The sequence below is a fragment of the Benincasa hispida genome, chromosome 8 (genome assembly GCF_027475165.1).
Source record: "Benincasa hispida cultivar pf3 chromosome 8, pf3_genome.v1.1, whole genome shotgun sequence".
NCBI lineage: Eukaryota > Viridiplantae > Streptophyta > Magnoliopsida > Cucurbitales > Cucurbitaceae > Benincasa > Benincasa hispida.
The window spans coordinates 39,913,597-39,929,458 of record NC_143485.1 but is presented as its reverse complement, the minus strand read 5'-3'; the positions used below and the strand labels follow the sequence as shown (position 1 = coordinate 39,929,458).

General features: G+C 34.9%; 3 protein-coding genes across 4 annotated transcripts; 2 read left to right on the top strand and 1 right to left on the bottom strand.

Annotated features, from left to right (window-relative positions):
- Window positions 1-2,102: 2,102 nt before the first annotated feature.
- Window positions 2,103-5,945, top strand: LOC120082574 (UDP-Glycosyltransferase superfamily protein). Its single transcript, XM_039037810.2, is given in 6 exon segments — window positions 2,103-2,338; window positions 2,415-2,700; window positions 2,702-3,267; window positions 4,102-4,210; window positions 4,299-4,434; window positions 5,619-5,945. Coding segments are annotated over 6 exon segments (1,332 nt in total). The 5' UTR covers window positions 2,103-2,234; the 3' UTR covers window positions 5,750-5,945.
- Window positions 5,946-7,725: 1,780 nt separating this feature from the next.
- On the top strand, window positions 7,726-11,661 carry LOC120083031 (alpha/beta hydrolase family protein). Its single transcript, XM_039038524.2, has 10 exons — window positions 7,726-8,188; window positions 8,383-8,460; window positions 9,509-9,704; window positions 9,827-10,035; window positions 10,147-10,249; window positions 10,378-10,478; window positions 10,582-10,756; window positions 10,892-11,062; window positions 11,165-11,265; window positions 11,354-11,661. The coding sequence occupies exons 1-10, from the start codon at window positions 7,898-7,900 to the stop codon at window positions 11,411-11,413; spliced, it is 1,485 nt and encodes a 494-aa protein (XP_038894452.1). The 5' UTR covers window positions 7,726-7,897; the 3' UTR covers window positions 11,414-11,661.
- A 143-nt stretch (window positions 11,662-11,804) lies between these two features.
- Window positions 11,805-14,814, bottom strand: LOC120083032 (RING/U-box superfamily protein). Of its 2 annotated transcripts, none has more exons than XM_039038526.2 (5): window positions 13,715-14,814; window positions 13,092-13,241; window positions 12,711-12,809; window positions 12,477-12,632; window positions 11,805-12,385 (listed from the first exon to the last, which is right to left on the bottom strand). In XM_039038526.2, exons 1-5 carry the CDS (start codon window positions 14,312-14,314, stop codon window positions 12,251-12,253), a joined length of 1,140 nt encoding a protein of 379 aa, XP_038894454.1. In that variant the 5' UTR covers window positions 14,315-14,814; the 3' UTR covers window positions 11,805-12,250. The 2 variants fall into 2 exon arrangements, with proteins under 2 accessions (XP_038894454.1, XP_038894453.1); XM_039038525.2 differs by having other exon boundaries at window positions 12,711-12,812; window positions 13,715-14,812.
- Between the last annotated feature and the right edge of the window lie 1,048 nt (window positions 14,815-15,862).

The window sequence follows — 15,862 nt, the reverse complement described above, 5'->3', positions numbered from 1 at the left end:
TTATCTTCCAAAAATCATTTATTACCTATGTCGTCTTTTATCTTAGTTATACATAATATTTCATGAATATGGTTAGAATTGATGTCTCACATAATTTGAAATACATATTAGAGAAGAATTCATGTTCATTACTTTATCCCAAAAAAAGGAAAAAAAAAAAAAAAAAAAAAACTTGATTACATTGTATCTCACAAAGAAAAAGTAAGTTACTTCTTATCTATAGTTGCAAATGAATTCACTTCTTAAAAAAAGGAAGAAAACACATTTTAATATCAATTTGGGTAAAAGGATTGATGTTGCCACATTGTAGCAACCTACTTTTCCTTAGGATAGTGGGTACCAAACCAACTAAATAGCCCATATCCAATGGAAGTCTATGGGCCTAACAAATCATAAATCACTTCAAAGTATCATTGAATAGCCAAACAATATTATAAACAAAGAAAAACAAACCTCAACAATATAATTAAAAATGATGCTCGATTACTCACCACCTAACTAATCGATACGTATGTCTTACCGACCATTGGTATATCTTTTAAAACTAAGGAAGAGGAATGAAGAAAATGAGGAGAAAAAGGCAAACTTTTTCCTTTTTCTTAAAAAAATAAATAGCTGTCAAATTTTTAATGGTAGTTAGTAGGAAGATACCTACTATATATGTATAACTAATAGATAAGTATAATTCATATATTAATACAGTGGCAAATAACATAATAAATGATGCATACAAATAACGTAACATATTTACCTAAATAGAGAAGTAGAAGTTAAATAAAGTGAAAACAAAACTTTAACTACCTCGATGTTTCAAATATGAAAGGAGTATTTTCACTTGCAAACCTTATGAGAAACTCTAGTAAGAAATTTTAGTTAGCTTCTTATTGGAGAATTGAAATCAACTTCATTGGGAGAAAAAAAATGCTTCCTAAGATAATACACTTGAGCAGCCACCTCAATATGCTTTGAAAGACTTTTTACTATGGAGTAAACTTCCAAACTCTTTTCAAATATAAATATATTCACAAAAAGTCTTCAAATATCATACCTTAACAGCAACTTTTGAGTTTGATTGGACCATTGTGCGATATAATCAAATGAACTAACGATATGATTCATCCAAGCAGAGATCAAGCTTCGATAAATAATAAATAATAAATGGTGTACCCCTAAATTATAGTATAACAAGGCAAAAAGTAGGAGGAAAAAGGTCTTCAATTATAAGACAAGACACACAGTTAGGTAATTTAGATCAATTCAATATACTAAAAAAGATCGTTGTGAAGCATTAGGGATTATACAAGACTCTCGGGGTTTTCTTTTGGGATACATTCTAAGGTGGTGCATAAGGTGGTCGATCAAAGTTCTTGAAGGTTTGATAATCTTAAAAGGAATTAAAAGTATCAAAGACAAATTTTCAAAGCACTTATCCTCTTTAAAGGTTGAATACTTAATAGAGACGGTTAGAATTTATTTGAAACATCAAATGTTGCTGAGAATATTCTTTTCCTCATCTTTCAAGTGAAAGTTTTGACATTTTCTTTTTATAATATGACTTGCAATAAAGTTGTTCATGCACTTGCGAAAGTGGAGACCTTACTTCACGATATTTTTTTTGTTGGATCTCTTATCTTCGTGAGATATCAAACAATTATATATATATATATATATACACACAAAATTTTCAAATAGGGTCTCATCTGCTTTAGATCATTTTATAGTTGTATCTTATTTTAATATATTGTAAAAAAAAAAGTTCTAAAAAAAATGTGACAAAACATAGAAGAAACCACTCAAAGAAACATTAAGGTCCGTTTGTTAACCATTTGATTTTAGATTTTTATTTTTAAAAATTAAATCTGTCTTTATTAAATACAATGGTTGAATTTCACTTTTTAAACTATCGGTGAAAATAAAAAATAAAGAAACAAATTTGGAGATGTTTATAGATTTAATTTTAAATAACCAAATAGTTACATAGACTAAATCAATGAATAGTGATTTGAGTTGATTCCGTTCAAATCTATACTGTAATTAATTGTTCATGTTAATATTTGTTTATTGAAATTTCCGTAACATCGAGAAACAAATGATGTGTGCTGATTGTACTACTTGCGTCAGTCTCTTCCGATTAGTTCGAAAGTTGCAGCGAAGAAGAAGCAGAGTTGAGGGAGAAGAAAAGACCATTTACAGATGCATTTTTCTGTTCCCTTGGAGTTTCACAATCAGCTCTAATGGCGGCCACCAAAATTTTTCATTTCTCTCTACCCACCAAATCTAACCCTTCAACTCCGCCGTTTAAGACTTCTTACACCCTCATTTCCTCCCCACATTCCAGGCAAGATTCTCTCCAATCTCTCTCAACTGTGCGATCAATAATCGATTCGTTATAACTCATCTTCTTAACATTTCAGGCCTGTCAAAAGCATCCGTTGTCTGTCTATTCACCGATCAGACGACGATGACCCCTCTACATCAAACAGCACGATTAACTCCCTGAGAGTCGTCTTCGCCGCCGGAGGCACTGGTGGTCGCGTTTATCCCGCCGTCGCCATTGCCGATGAGCTCCTAATTGCTTACCCCACAGCGCAGATCCTCTTTTTAGGAACACCCAACAGCACGGAAAGCGCCGCCGTCCCCTCCGCCGGGTACGAGTTCGACACAGTTCCGGCCACCCAGTTAGCTCGCCCTCTTATATCTTCCCCAAAACCTTCTCCTCCCTTTACATCTGATCAAATCCGTGGTTGCGAGTTACAAAAAACTCATCGATTTCAAACCCCACATTGTCATTGGCACAGGTGGGAACGTCTCGTTCCCGATTTGTCTCGCTGCAAGGCTGATCAATGGCGTCAAGCTCGCAATCCAAGAACAGAACTCGGTTCCAGGATTTGCGAATTGGGTTCTTTCCCATTTTGCAGATGTGGTGTTTGTTGTATTGAACTCCACAGTCGAGTGCTTTCCAAGGAAGAAGAAATGCTTGGTTTGTGGGAATCCGGTGAGGTCGGCGTTGAGGCAGTACGTGCCCAAGGCTGTGGCACGTTTGCATTTCTTTCCAAGATCAGGGAAGGGTGAGGATTTGGAGGCTAAGGTGTTGCTTATTCTTGGAGGGTCTTTGGGTGCAAATGCCATTAATATTGCCATGTTGAATCTGTATTATCAGATGTTGTTGGAGAACAAGAGTTTGTATATTATATGGCAGACTGGTGTGAAGACATTTGATGAGATGGACAGCCTTGTGAAGAACCATCCCCATCTGCATTTAACGCCGTAATTCTTTTCTCAGTATTAAATGCCTCTCAACTTTCCTCTTGATCACTGATTTTAGTAGCTAGTTATAGATTCCAACAACCTGCATTTACCTGCTTCCATGTGGATTATAGTCTTGATATTAAAATCTAAATATCATAATCTTCTTATATATTTGTTCATGAATTGAAGTTTACGATGTTATGATCCTCTAGAATGCATCTGTTGTTAGACAGCAAATACTTGGAGAGAGTTTTCTGAGACCATAGTAACTGTTTGTAGATCTTTTATTTATTGCTGCTGAAGATCTTTTGGAAACTCTAGCTTAAGGAAAAAAGTAAATAACTTCAGAGTCAAGCAATTAAATGTATGCTAGAACTGAAGTATGAGTGTCTGAGATATGCTAATCAATGCGGTTAATAAGACTGAGCATGACTGAATCTAGAAAACTCAATAACCTGGTGGCTCCATGCTCATATCATAACACCACTGTGTAAGTTGCTCGCGACGTTGTCAAATGTTGAAACAAATTTATCTCTTCATTGAGCTTCTATGGAAGCTCCATTCCATCTTTATGAGTTATACATGGATGTATGTCTAGTGCCACAGCCTTCCTTCCTTGACGAATAATTTTGATCTTCTCATATTGATACTTAATACGGCCAAATCTTGGAGATTAGATGACCAAGATTGATCCATATGTATAGTATCGATTATGTCTTAATCATATATCTTTTATGTGGATTCATATTCTGTTTTCATCATTTCTTTCATATAATTCTACCTGTAAACATCTACTGATCTTCATAAATGTACAAGCATGTAATAGATCCTGTTTGTTTTTTATTGGTGAAGGTTCATGCATTCTCTGCATTTGGCTTATGCAGCTGCAGATGTCGTTGTTTCTAGAGCAGGGGCCATGACTTGCTCTGAGATCCTAGCAACTGGAAAGCCTTCTATACTGGTACAAATTACAACCCCTCCAATCAAGATTTTCTGTATGTTCTTCATTCTTTGAAAGGAACCTTATATTTTGACTCGTTTAACTTTAGATACCATCACCATATGAAGATGAAGGACATCAGTTTAAAAATGCTTCAATAATGGCTGACATGGCTGGTTCAACGGTCATTAATGAAGATGAACTAGATTCGACAACCCTTGCAATTGCAATTCATGAGATATTAGGTATGTTTAACATGCTCTGTTAAGGAAATCATTTCTTCATTCAAATGAAAATCATGCGTTAGTTTGCTTCTGGTTTTGAGATCGTGACTCTAGATCAGTTTGAATAATCTAAAATGGTTACCCAATCTACTAATTGCTTATATGACCTGTAAGGTTCCCTAAAGATTCTTTACTGTCACCCGTTCAATTGAAGGACTGATATCTATAAGTTTTATAACATAAACAAACTATTCATACCTTATTTGATAACCATCTAGATTTTGATTTTTGAAAATTATGCTTCTTTTTCGTGACTTATTTGCCATAGCTTTCATATTTCTAAGGGAAACATTTGAATTCATAGCTAAATCCCAAAAACAAAAATAACTTCTTTTAAAACTACGGCTTGATGTGGTAACCATTTGGTCTTTATTAGTTTTTGAAAATTAAGCCGGTAAACACCAATTCCACCTCTCAATTTTTTGCTTTGTTATTTACTTTTTACCAATATTTTAGAAAAACAAACCATGCTTTGAAAATTAGAAAAAGTAATTTTTAAAAATTTGTTTTAATTTTAGAATTTGACGAAGAATTAAACTCTTTTACTTAAGAAATATGCAAACCAATGAAAGAAATTGAGAATAAGTAAAAATAGGCTTAATTTTTTAAAATAAAAAACCGAATTGTTACCCAACATAACCTTTTTTTTATTTTTTTATTTTTTTTATTTTTAATGTTTTAAGAATTGCCTGGGATTTTTTAAAAACATTCCTAAAAAGTGAGTTATATAAAACAAATAAATCCATATGTGGATATAGTGATTATAAGTTTCATTTTTAAAAACAAAATAATTATCAAACGAAGTCTCACTTAATCAGTAATTGGAGACTAATACTCTCCATTTTGAGCATGTTGAACGGTTAATATGCATGTTTGTGTGCACATACAAATGTATTATATAACATCTTACTTTAGGCCACATTTCTAACCACTGTTTATAAGAGGTTTGATGAAAAGGTTTAGATGAGACTAGAACTTTATGCCCAACCAATATCAGATATAATTCTTCTGTTTTGCCTCATTTCATTAACTTTCTGGTGACTTCTTCTGCTTCGCTTTGTTTGAAGAAGCTGAGATTAGCCTCATAAATTGTCAAATTGACATCAACTTTAGATTTTCTCATAGTATGTGTGTGTTTTTTACAGGTGATGAGAGTAAAATGGCAGATCTATCTGAGAGAGCATTGCGAGCATCAAAACCAAATGCCTCTATTGAAATTGTTCAACACATTGGAAGCTTAATAAACTTGTCAACTACGAAGGCCAAGCAGCAATGATACAATAATGGCAAATGAGAGAATTTTCTGAATTACAGGATTCTTTAAAGTCTAGTTTGATAACCTGTTTGTTTTTAGTTTTTTTTCCCCTTCTTTTCAAGGCAATTTTCTAGCAGATGTTTCACTTCCACTGGCCAAACTCTTGGTTTAATGATATCAATCTTTAAAAAATAAAAGCCCACTTTTGCTTTGCATATATTTTAATCTACTTCATTTAGAATTTTCTATTATGAGTTTTCAAGGAATTGAACTGGTCTCTCCACTCAAACCCTCCTTTGAATTGCAAACCCTCCTCATAATACAAGGAATTAACATTCTCACATTATGTTATTTTACTTGAAAACTATTTGTTTGATTCCTAAATTTTGAGTCTAGTTTCTATTTAGACTATCAATTTCATAATGTTACATTTTTAATTCTCTGTATTTTTCGTTTATTTCAATTTAGCTCCTAAATTTCAAAATGTTTGGACTTTATCATTGAAAATTGAGTTTTGAAACACAAATTTTATCTTTAGTATTAATATCTATTAATTAATTTAGTTTCACTATTAAGATTAATATTGAGATTTTACTTCATAATTATCTTTAATTGATTACAAAATGTTAATACCAAATATTGAAAGATAAGTTTTAAAAAATCAAGGTTAAAAGTGTAAATTTTGAAACCTAAAAACTAAACTGAAACATAACAAATTAAAACAAAATTCAAATCTTAATATAAAATTGTAACATCTTGAAAAGTAGGTTCTAAATTAATATAAAATTGTAACACCTTGGACCAAATAAAAACGAATCCCAAAACTTAAGAACTAAAAATGTATATTTTTCTCTTGTTTTTAAAAAGGAAAAATGTTAATAGTCACTTTCAAATCCTCCCTAGAATTGAAACAATATGATATTATATTTATGGAATACATTAATCAAGACATCAAAAGTGACTTTTAATTAACAAAAGGAGAAAAAAGGTTAGAAATGGAGGGAAAAAGTTAAATTTTGCACAGTTTTGATAATATTCTTGAAAAATAAGGAAGAAAAAGAAATCCAAATGCATTATCCTTTTCAGCAAATGGAAACAATAGATAAACGTAGCTCTTACTACTTTTCTTTCATTCTTATCCTTTTACATTCTCATTGCCTAACTTTCCTTTCATACACATGAAAAATCCAAATATGAAAGCTTAGCAAATTGAAATTTTGAAGTAGATGTATTGCATATATCTCCATTAACAAAAAGCCACGAATTGTTATGAAACACATTGAATCGATCAAAGACTATTAACGGAATATTTTGAAAATTCATTAAACAAGTGTTACAAAATCAATATTCAAACATTAGACATCGCTATTTACTTGATTCATTAATAGTGTGTTATTACATCCATGGGTAAAAACAAGATTTTGTTATTAGAGAGATATCATATAAAAGATTACAAAGATGTCTCTAAAGTTAGAGAGTTTATATATAACGCACTCTTCTAAGCTCTAGGATCAAAATCGTAAATAACATAAATATGAATACAATTTAGATTCTAGGCCCCCAAACCCCTACGAGGGCACGTCACCTCTAGACTCGACTCGCAGACTAAGTAGCGAGACCCTATACTTGGCCATTTGAAGCTATAGATAACAAGTTCAAAGCATTCTAATAAAAACCTTAAAAATTTATTAGATATTTTGTAAAATCCAAGGACCTCTTAGAAATCTTTGAAAACTTGAAAATCTATTAGACATTTTTTGGAAATCAGGAGCCAAGAATACTGACAAAGAGGAATGTTCAAAAATTAAATTTGTAATTTAATCCCCACAAGAAGAAAATTGTTTTTTTTAATGGATAATGTTAATTGCAAAATGGATGTGGTTCAGCCAAGTCAGCGCAGAAATAGAGCCCACCAAAGGGATAAAAAGTCAAAACTTGGTCAAGTGGGACCCGCTTCGAATGCACGGCCAAATTCCCAACTTGATGACTCAGCCTTCGCCTTCACCGAGTTTTGTAATTTTTTCCCCTAAAAAATTTTCTTCTTCCTAAAATCTCCCCAACCGCCATTTTCAAACCATGTCATTTTCTTGCTTTCTAATTACCCACAAGCAATAACTTCTCTGCCATTCTTTACTTCAAGCTCCGATCTTCTCAAACGCAGAGGAGATAATGGCGACCCTTTCGTTGTCTCGTTTCGATCTCTCCTCAATCGGCCAGAGCAAGGACCGCCGCCGTCATCTCCACCGATTGAGACAAGAAGGGAAATCACAACCTTCGTGGGCCTTACGCCGGCGGAATGTGATCGCCGTGAAGTCCGTCAGGGCGTTTTACGGCGGTGCGTCTGGATTGAATGCCAATAAGGAGAAGGGTTTGATCTGTACTGCCGACGAGCTTCATTACGTCTCTGTTCCTAACTCTGATTGGAAGCTCGCTCTTTGGCGTTATCTCCCTTCTATTCGGGTTTATTCTCACTCTGATCCTAGAAATTGATTTCTCTTCAATCTTTGAGTGAACCCATCTTGTATAAATTGTGAATGTTCGAGACTCGGGGAGAATAATAGATGATGGGTTTCTAATTTAGATTGGTGGGTATTGAGATAATTTTTGAACGGATAGAAATGTGTGTAAGAGAGACTGTTTTGGTTTGCAAACAGGCGCCATCAAGGAATCATCCGCTTTTGCTGTTATCAGGGGTTGGGAGCAATGCTCTTGGATATGACCTTTCTCCAGAGGTGAGTTACATTTTCTTTCTTCTTTTCTCATTTCTTTTCCCATCATTGCTTTCATGTTCTGCAGCAATAAGATGGCGGTTGGAATTGAAATCTCCATCTCACCAACTTGATCTACAAACTGTAGCTTTTGCTTGGTTTGTTTGAAACTCTACGTTTCTTTTGGCTGCTAGCCATATCGACTGACCGATATTGATTCATCTTTCTTTTTACATCTTTGTATAATCACGAATCCTAGAACCAGAGCTTTAACAGAGTTCTAACGACATGATCTATGCAATTGGAAGTATAATTTATCGACCCTCAAACAGATACTAGAAATATAGAACAATCCAAATGTCACATACAACTCTATATGTTGTTTGCTCACATTGTCAAGGAGGGATATTACAGCTATTACCAATCACCATGCTCTCTACTACAGTCGTTCATCCTTTTGTGAATCAAAATCACTAAACAAGAATTACATGATAGTCGTGCCTTTAAACTTACGGCTATCATATCATGCTTCTTGTCCATTACAAGCGCTATGGATTTCATAAATAAGGAACCTTTGATAAGAACTGACATTGTTAAACTCGTATGACACATGGCCTAATCAACACAGCAGTGTTTTTAAATTGGGGATCAATTTGACTAGTAACAAATTGCCAAAAGGCCAATTCCATAGTGTGTGATTCGAGAACTTGCAAAAAGGGGCCCATACGTCACAAATTTCTAAAAGCATTGACGGATTCACAAGGATGAATCAGGATATGGAGACTTAATAAGATGGAGAAGTTAGTAGTGGGACGAAATAGTATATGAAACGGAGTCTAAAAGGTGCATATAAATGCTATTAAAAACTTCCAATGTCCCTCTACAACCAAGCCATCCATTTTCTTTATGTAGTGTGCTTCCTGTCCGGTCTAGTTTTAGATGACCATTATGCTATTTTTGTAGAATAGGCCAAAGGTTCGCTCTCTTCTACTTTCTTCTGTCATTTTTGTGGACTAACTAGATCATCCATGGTTCTCGGTTCTTACACCTATTTACAATGTAATATTTTCAGTCCTCATTTGCTCGCTACATGTCCAACCAAGGATATGACACATGGATTCTTGAAGTTCGAGGATTGGGACTTAGCACTGACAGAGGAAAAATGAAGGATACTGAACAGATACGATCTGAAACTCTGGCGAAACAGCCATTAGTCAAGGCCAGTACATATGAAAGTTCTGAGGGTTCTGGTATTTCTTCAAGAGATGGTCTGTTGAGAACTTTTCTTTCATTAACCTAATTGCACGTTAAGATCTGTGGTATAACTTCAGTTACTGAGGGATGTAAGGACTTTAGCCTCCATTTTTAATACTTTTTAAATTTGTTACAGGACAGACTTCTAACATTGCTACTCAACTTAGGCAATGGAATAAGAATCTTATCAATTTAATTGACGGAGCTCAACAACTGGGTCCATTTCAGCCTTTTAATCTACAAGGTGTTACCTCCGCATTAGAAGAGTTCCAGGAACAACTTCATGTATATGAGAAGTATGATTGGGACTTCGACAACTACTTGGAAGAAGATGTGCCTGCTGCGGTGAGGTGCTTTTTTTTGTTTTTTCATGGATTGCTGAAAATAATACTTCTTCCAACACACCATCAAATGAAGATCTTTAATGATGAACGTGGATGTGATGTTTCATTTTAGATGGAGTACATAAGGAACCAATCCAAACCAAATGATGGCAAGTTACTAGCAATCGGCCATTCGATGGGGGGTATCTTGCTATATGCTACGATCTCTCGCTGTAGTGAGTTTGACATGCCTTCTTATTATCTCATAATGTTCTAACTACTTCAATAATCTTGAAACACAAATCATTCAGAGCCGCGGACCCTTTATAATAGATCTTTCTTGACTATGATTATTCTTTTTCAGGCTTTAAGAAAGTTGATCCACAGTTGGCATCGGTTGTTACTTTGGCTTCTTCACTTGACTACAGACCTTCAAATTCGTCACTCAGACTTCTTTTACCTTTGGCAAGTGATCGTATAAGCTATTGTCAGATGATTTCTTCCTCAATATGACTAATCACATATACTAGATTGAGAAACTAAAGGCAAATCCAACTTTAATGTACAGAGAGATCCTGCACAGAATCTTAATGTTCCTGTGATTCCCATTGGGCCATTGCTTGTTATTGCTCATCCTCTCGCATCCCGTCCTCCTTATGTCTTGTCTTGGTTGAAGGGTCAAATCTCTGCAGAAGACATGTTACATCCCACCTTGCTTGAGAAGCTTGTGATGAATGGCTTTGGTTAAATACTTTTTCCTTCTGTTTATCAATGAAAAATTATCAAATTATTCAGTACTTTACCAATGACAGTTTCATTTCAGCGTTGCTATTGAACTCTACACCCATAGTTGACATGATCAATAATACGATTTTCAGGATCTGTGCCTGCAAAGGTTCTCATGCAGCTATCGTCTGTTTTTGAGGAGGGGGGCTTATGTGACAGGAGTGGTACATTCAAATACAAGGATTATCTACGCCAAGGCAACGTTCCAGTCCTTGCTCTTGCTGGAGACCAAGACCTTATTTGTCCTCCTGAAGCTGTATATGGTAGGATTTCTAATATAATACCTGAGTGACATCGCCGTGCCTTCTCTACATTCATCACCCTCATTGACGACTGTCTTCCCAATCCTTTTTGACATGAATCAGAAACTGTGAAAGAAATTCCTACGCAGTTGGTTTCCTACAAAGTTCTTGGCAAGCTTGGTGGTCCTCACTATGCTCACTATGATATTGTGGGAAGTCATTTGGTACAGTTCTTCTCCTTCACAGTCAGTTCTTAAGCTACTTTGGTTTTCAATCGTCTCTAACTTCTGTGTTCAATGTTATGGAATGTAGGCATCAAGTGAAGTATATCCATTGATAACCGATTTTCTCAACCGCCATGACATGGTTTGATTTTACCATACCATTCAACTCCTCTAGTTATATATATCCCATCAGTTGAAATAAGAAACAGTAGCATGTATATCTTCCACGATAAAATATACACAGATTTCTCACCATATACACAATTGTAAAGAAAGCATACAATCCTATGAAGGATATTACTTGAAGTGAATTATTGGCTTTAGAAAGTTCTAGGTTATGTAATTTGGAATGGAATCTTTATACTAATTTCTGGAAATGTCTCCAGTTAAACTGAAGTCTTCTCTCCCTCTTAGTTTTTTCCTCACTCTGTGGAATCACTGGATAACTACCCAACTCAATTCAATAAAACGAAGGTGGAGATCATCCAAAAACCCAAGAGATTCAATTACAAGTTATAAAATGATGCAACCATACAGTGTTTTTGCAAATTATCATTTGATTTCAACCATTAATTCAATCACGAGAGGCAGGCAAAGCTGCGCCATAATGAAAGCAGATTACAACATTTTACTTGCTCATAAGTTGAATAAGAGCTTTGTTTCTTTGTTTCTTTTTTTCCCTTTTTTTTTTTTTTTTTGTGTGCCCGACGAAATTTGTCGGGAAGGACACAAGAAAGGCATAGTACCTTGAGGTCTTAAAGCTATGCAATCAAGTCAATCCAAAATCACCATAACATGAAATCTCTAGAGGACAGAGGAAAAAGAGAATGGCGCCCATCATATCTATTATAAGCAGATAGGGAAGCTTCACACGAATGAACGAATGCTTTTGCTCATGTAAAAAGGCAATGAAATCTATACACCACATAGTGGAGAAAGCAAGCAGGCAGAGTCGAAGAAGTGCTAGACATGATGGACTAACCGTTCAACCTCGGCCCACCGCTGCTGTCTTACAGACTGGGCATGTATTCTTCTGTGAAAGCCACTGTTTTATACAGTGTATATGGTAGCTGTGCCCACATTCCAGCTTACCCATTTCATCATCTGGTTCATAGTCCTCCTGCTTGTACAAAATAATTGTAGATGTTAAGAATGTGATTACATACACAAATGCTAATCAAAGCCAGCAAAACCGAACTCTTCTACTTCACCTGACAGATGCTGCACTTCCTATCCATTTGTGATAATAAATGAGTTGCTAGCTCATTCACAACAAGGGGCTTCATTTTTCTAATACATCGTACTATCTCATCTTCTTTCAGTCCTGTACTGACATGGCCGATCCGTTCACCGAGTTCAAGCAGCTCCTGTTTCCATCACGAAATAAGAAAGAGATGTGAGTATCACATTGTGTCAAGAAGGAGAAACTCGAGAAACTTACAAACCTCATAGGACATGTTATCGACGTCAAGTCGTAATTCCCTAAATTGGTCGTGTAGATCGAACCTTCCACCCATCAGCAAACTGCTCTGGAACATCATAATCTGCTAAATAATGTAAACGTGATATCAAATGAGCAAATCAGTTTCATATGATCATTGTGAAACAGAGGTTCTTTTAAGTAGTACATAAAAAGAACAGCATGATGTGAAAACATTTCCAACCACCGTGTCAATAAAACTAAAAGAAAAACAGCCTTAAAGGAGAGAATGACAAGATTAACACCACGAACAAAGAACTCAACTGAAACTTATATTTTTAGAACTCAGAGACAGAGTTGTAGAACCACCTTGTCGTTCCAACAAAAGCTTATATTTATGGCTCACCTCAGCAAGGCCATCAGGGGATGGATGACGAACATGGCGATAATATCGACTCCTAGACAGTTCCAATGATCGAGCAGTTGGAAGATCAGAATCAGAATCTAAAAATAAAAGGGTCTCGGGGTTCACTGTTCGCCTTCCTAAACAAGAACGCTGTAATGGGAAAAGCAGAGGAAGTTAAAACGCATTAAACAGAGTTTGTTATCGATGAATAATGAACGATGAATAAGTGATTCTTCGTTTTTATAGTCCCAAAGAAAAGGTTTCATTCAGAAAAATTCCAAATCTAATGCATACCCATTTGCATTAAATACTCAAATTTACGAAGAAGAATAAAATCAAACAAGTTCCAAGAATGGAAGTCGAACAGGGTCAGATAGATTTAGAAGAACCCTATTAAAGAAAAGAAACAGAGACGATAAAGTTCGATTAAAAAAACAGAAGAAACCCATATCTGAAGTTCTGATAATAAAATGACAAAAGCCGAAATAAAATAAACGCCCAAATTCTTCTTTAACTATGAAATCGACACGAATGCTTAACAATAACAACAACAGAACGACACATCGACACATAAGAAAGAAATTCAAAAATAAATTCAAAAGAAAGTAAAAAGAAGTTCGTACCTCCCTCTGAGTTATCTTCTCCAAATCGATTTTTCCCCTTCCAGAAGCATGTCTTCTAGCAACAACACAATCCACAGAAGCAGCCGCATCTGCAGAGAATCCAATTCCAGGGCCACACCAAACATCTTGAGCGTCTAAACAGCTAGCAGAGTTGATGTTCGAATTAGGTTGAAAATGAGAGGCATCAACAATTCCTTGTTGGGTTTTGTTCTTGGAGTTCTTCTGCTTTTTTTTCCTCGTCTTCTTCCTTTCCCAATCCGCTGAAGTTCGAATTACAGCCGGGACAGAAACTTGCTGAGAAGCGGCGGTGGTGCAACCGAGTCCCCTGAGAGTAGCAGAAGAGAAGTTGTTCTTCTTCCTATTGGTGATAATGGAAGAAGGTAAAGCTTCATTTCCACCGCTAGTTGTATTATTGGAAAAAGTAGAGAGCAGAAGAGAAGAAATGGTGGATTTGCAGCGAGTGGATTGAATTATAGAAGGGATTGATGATGGGTTTGGATCTGATTCTGAAATGGGTTGGTTCAAATGGTTCAAAATGCTTTTGGGTCTTCTCAATTTCATGTGTTCACCAACTGTGGAAGTGTGTGTAACAACAGGCATGATTATTAAACAAGGATTAGAATGTAACAATGAAACTGGAGGAGAAGAAAGAAATGGTAAACAAAGGGAAATGAATGGAAGAAGAAACAAAATAGAAGGTGATTTAAGGCTTTTAGAACAGAAAAATGAAAGGGAATGGAGTGGGACTGAAATTGAGTTGAAAGAGAGAAAAGCATAAACTTTAATAAACTTTAGTTTAATCAATCTTTTTGTTCCATTCCCAGATTTGAATGCAGAGGAATGAATGGAAGAAAAAATTAAAAAAGAAAAAGGAGTGATTATGAAGCGATTTTTCTCCTCCTTTCCTGTGCTGTTTGTTAGGTGGGCTCTGTTTGTCTTCTTGTTAGAGTTTGTGGGTAATGTGCCATCATAGAGAGCAGAGTCTCACAGACTCGGGAATCTGTGAACAACTTTTTTCTTTTTCTTTTTCTTTTTTTTTTTTTTTTTTTTTTTTTGGGTTTTACCCTTTTTTGCATTCTAAGCCAAATTGATGCTTCCTTATCAAATCAAATATTCAAAATAATAATAATAATAATGAAAAGGGTAATATGGTCATTAAAAATGGGTAGGGTCTGAAAAAAGTCAGATCTATGGGTCACCATGGAATGCAGCTGGAATGGAAGTGTCCCACAGCAGAAAGTCACAGAGTCAAAATTTGTAAGGATTCTAAATTTTGATTTGGGATTCTGTTGATTTTTTTTCCTGGAAATGGACGGTTGTGATACGGTCTTCTTCTTCTTTATTTTTCTTATGCAGATTTTTGCAGAATCGATGAATTTTGTGTTCCCCTATTGAGATAAAAATTTCAAGACTTTATTCATGGGTATTTACCAATTTCAAACCAAAAGGAAACAAGATGATGTTTTCAGAATTAATGATAGTATTGTAAAAATAAAGGTTTGATTTCATATATGGCAAACTAGGTCAAATTATTTAGAGATATAGCAAAACCTAAAAAGAATTATAAAATTGGTAAAAAATATTTGTCAGCTCTACAACACCCTCGAAGCCTACTCTTCCTAAGTCAACCAATTATCACTGATTTCCGTTCCAATCTTTTTTCTTTCGATTTATGTTATTAGTAAATAACTTCACTATCTATTAGTGATAGACGTTAACATTTAATTTTTTTTCTCCCTCTACAAGATCAAATTGAATAACGTTATAGTCTCATCAACTAATTTTTCCTCGTTTACCCAATGATCATCATCGTCCAAATAACAACATTCTTCACATGGCATTCATCAAACATTGGGTGCGCAAAATCAAGACATCCAAATTTTAACATAGTTTTGAAACGATGCTTTTTGGACGAACAATTTAGAATCAAATCCTATGTTGGAGATTTGGGTTATTGGCTTTATAATTTTTTCTAAGGAAGTGGCTTTGCAATGTCTTAATTAAAGTCTTAACATCCAGTTGTGATATCAGAATATTTTTCTTGTAGAATATTTTCCTTATTTGGAATTATCTGGCTGTGATATTTAGTCTCATATGTTTCTTTTTTAAATGCTATTTTTTTTATTCCAAATGGACTTATTTCCTTTA

What these genes read in the sequence shown, in the direction of transcription:
- LOC120083031 (XM_039038524.2), top strand. Translation starts at nt 7,898, where the DNA reads ATGGCGACCCTTTCGTTGTCTCGTTTCGATCTCTCCTCAATCGGCCAG. An exon ending in GTTATCTCCCTTCTATTCGG is followed by an intron (nt 8,189 to 8,382) that starts GTTTATTCTCAC and finishes GTTTGCAAACAG; the next exon opens with GCGCCATCAAGGAATCATCC. An exon ending in TCCTCCTGAAGCTGTATATG is followed by an intron (nt 11,063 to 11,164) that starts GTAGGATTTCTA and finishes GACATGAATCAG; the next exon opens with AAACTGTGAAAGAAATTCCT.
- LOC120083032 (XM_039038525.2), bottom strand. Translation starts at nt 14,314, where the DNA reads ATGCCTGTTGTTACACACACTTCCACAGTTGGTGAACACATGAAATTG. An exon ending in AGAAGATAACTCAGAGGGAG is followed by an intron (nt 13,242 to 13,714) that starts GTACGAACTTCT and finishes TTCCCATTACAG; the next exon opens with CGTTCTTGTTTAGGAAGGCG. An exon ending in TCGATAACATGTCCTATGAG is followed by an intron (nt 12,633 to 12,710) that starts GTTTGTAAGTTT and finishes TGATGGAAACAG; the next exon opens with GAGCTGCTTGAACTCGGTGA.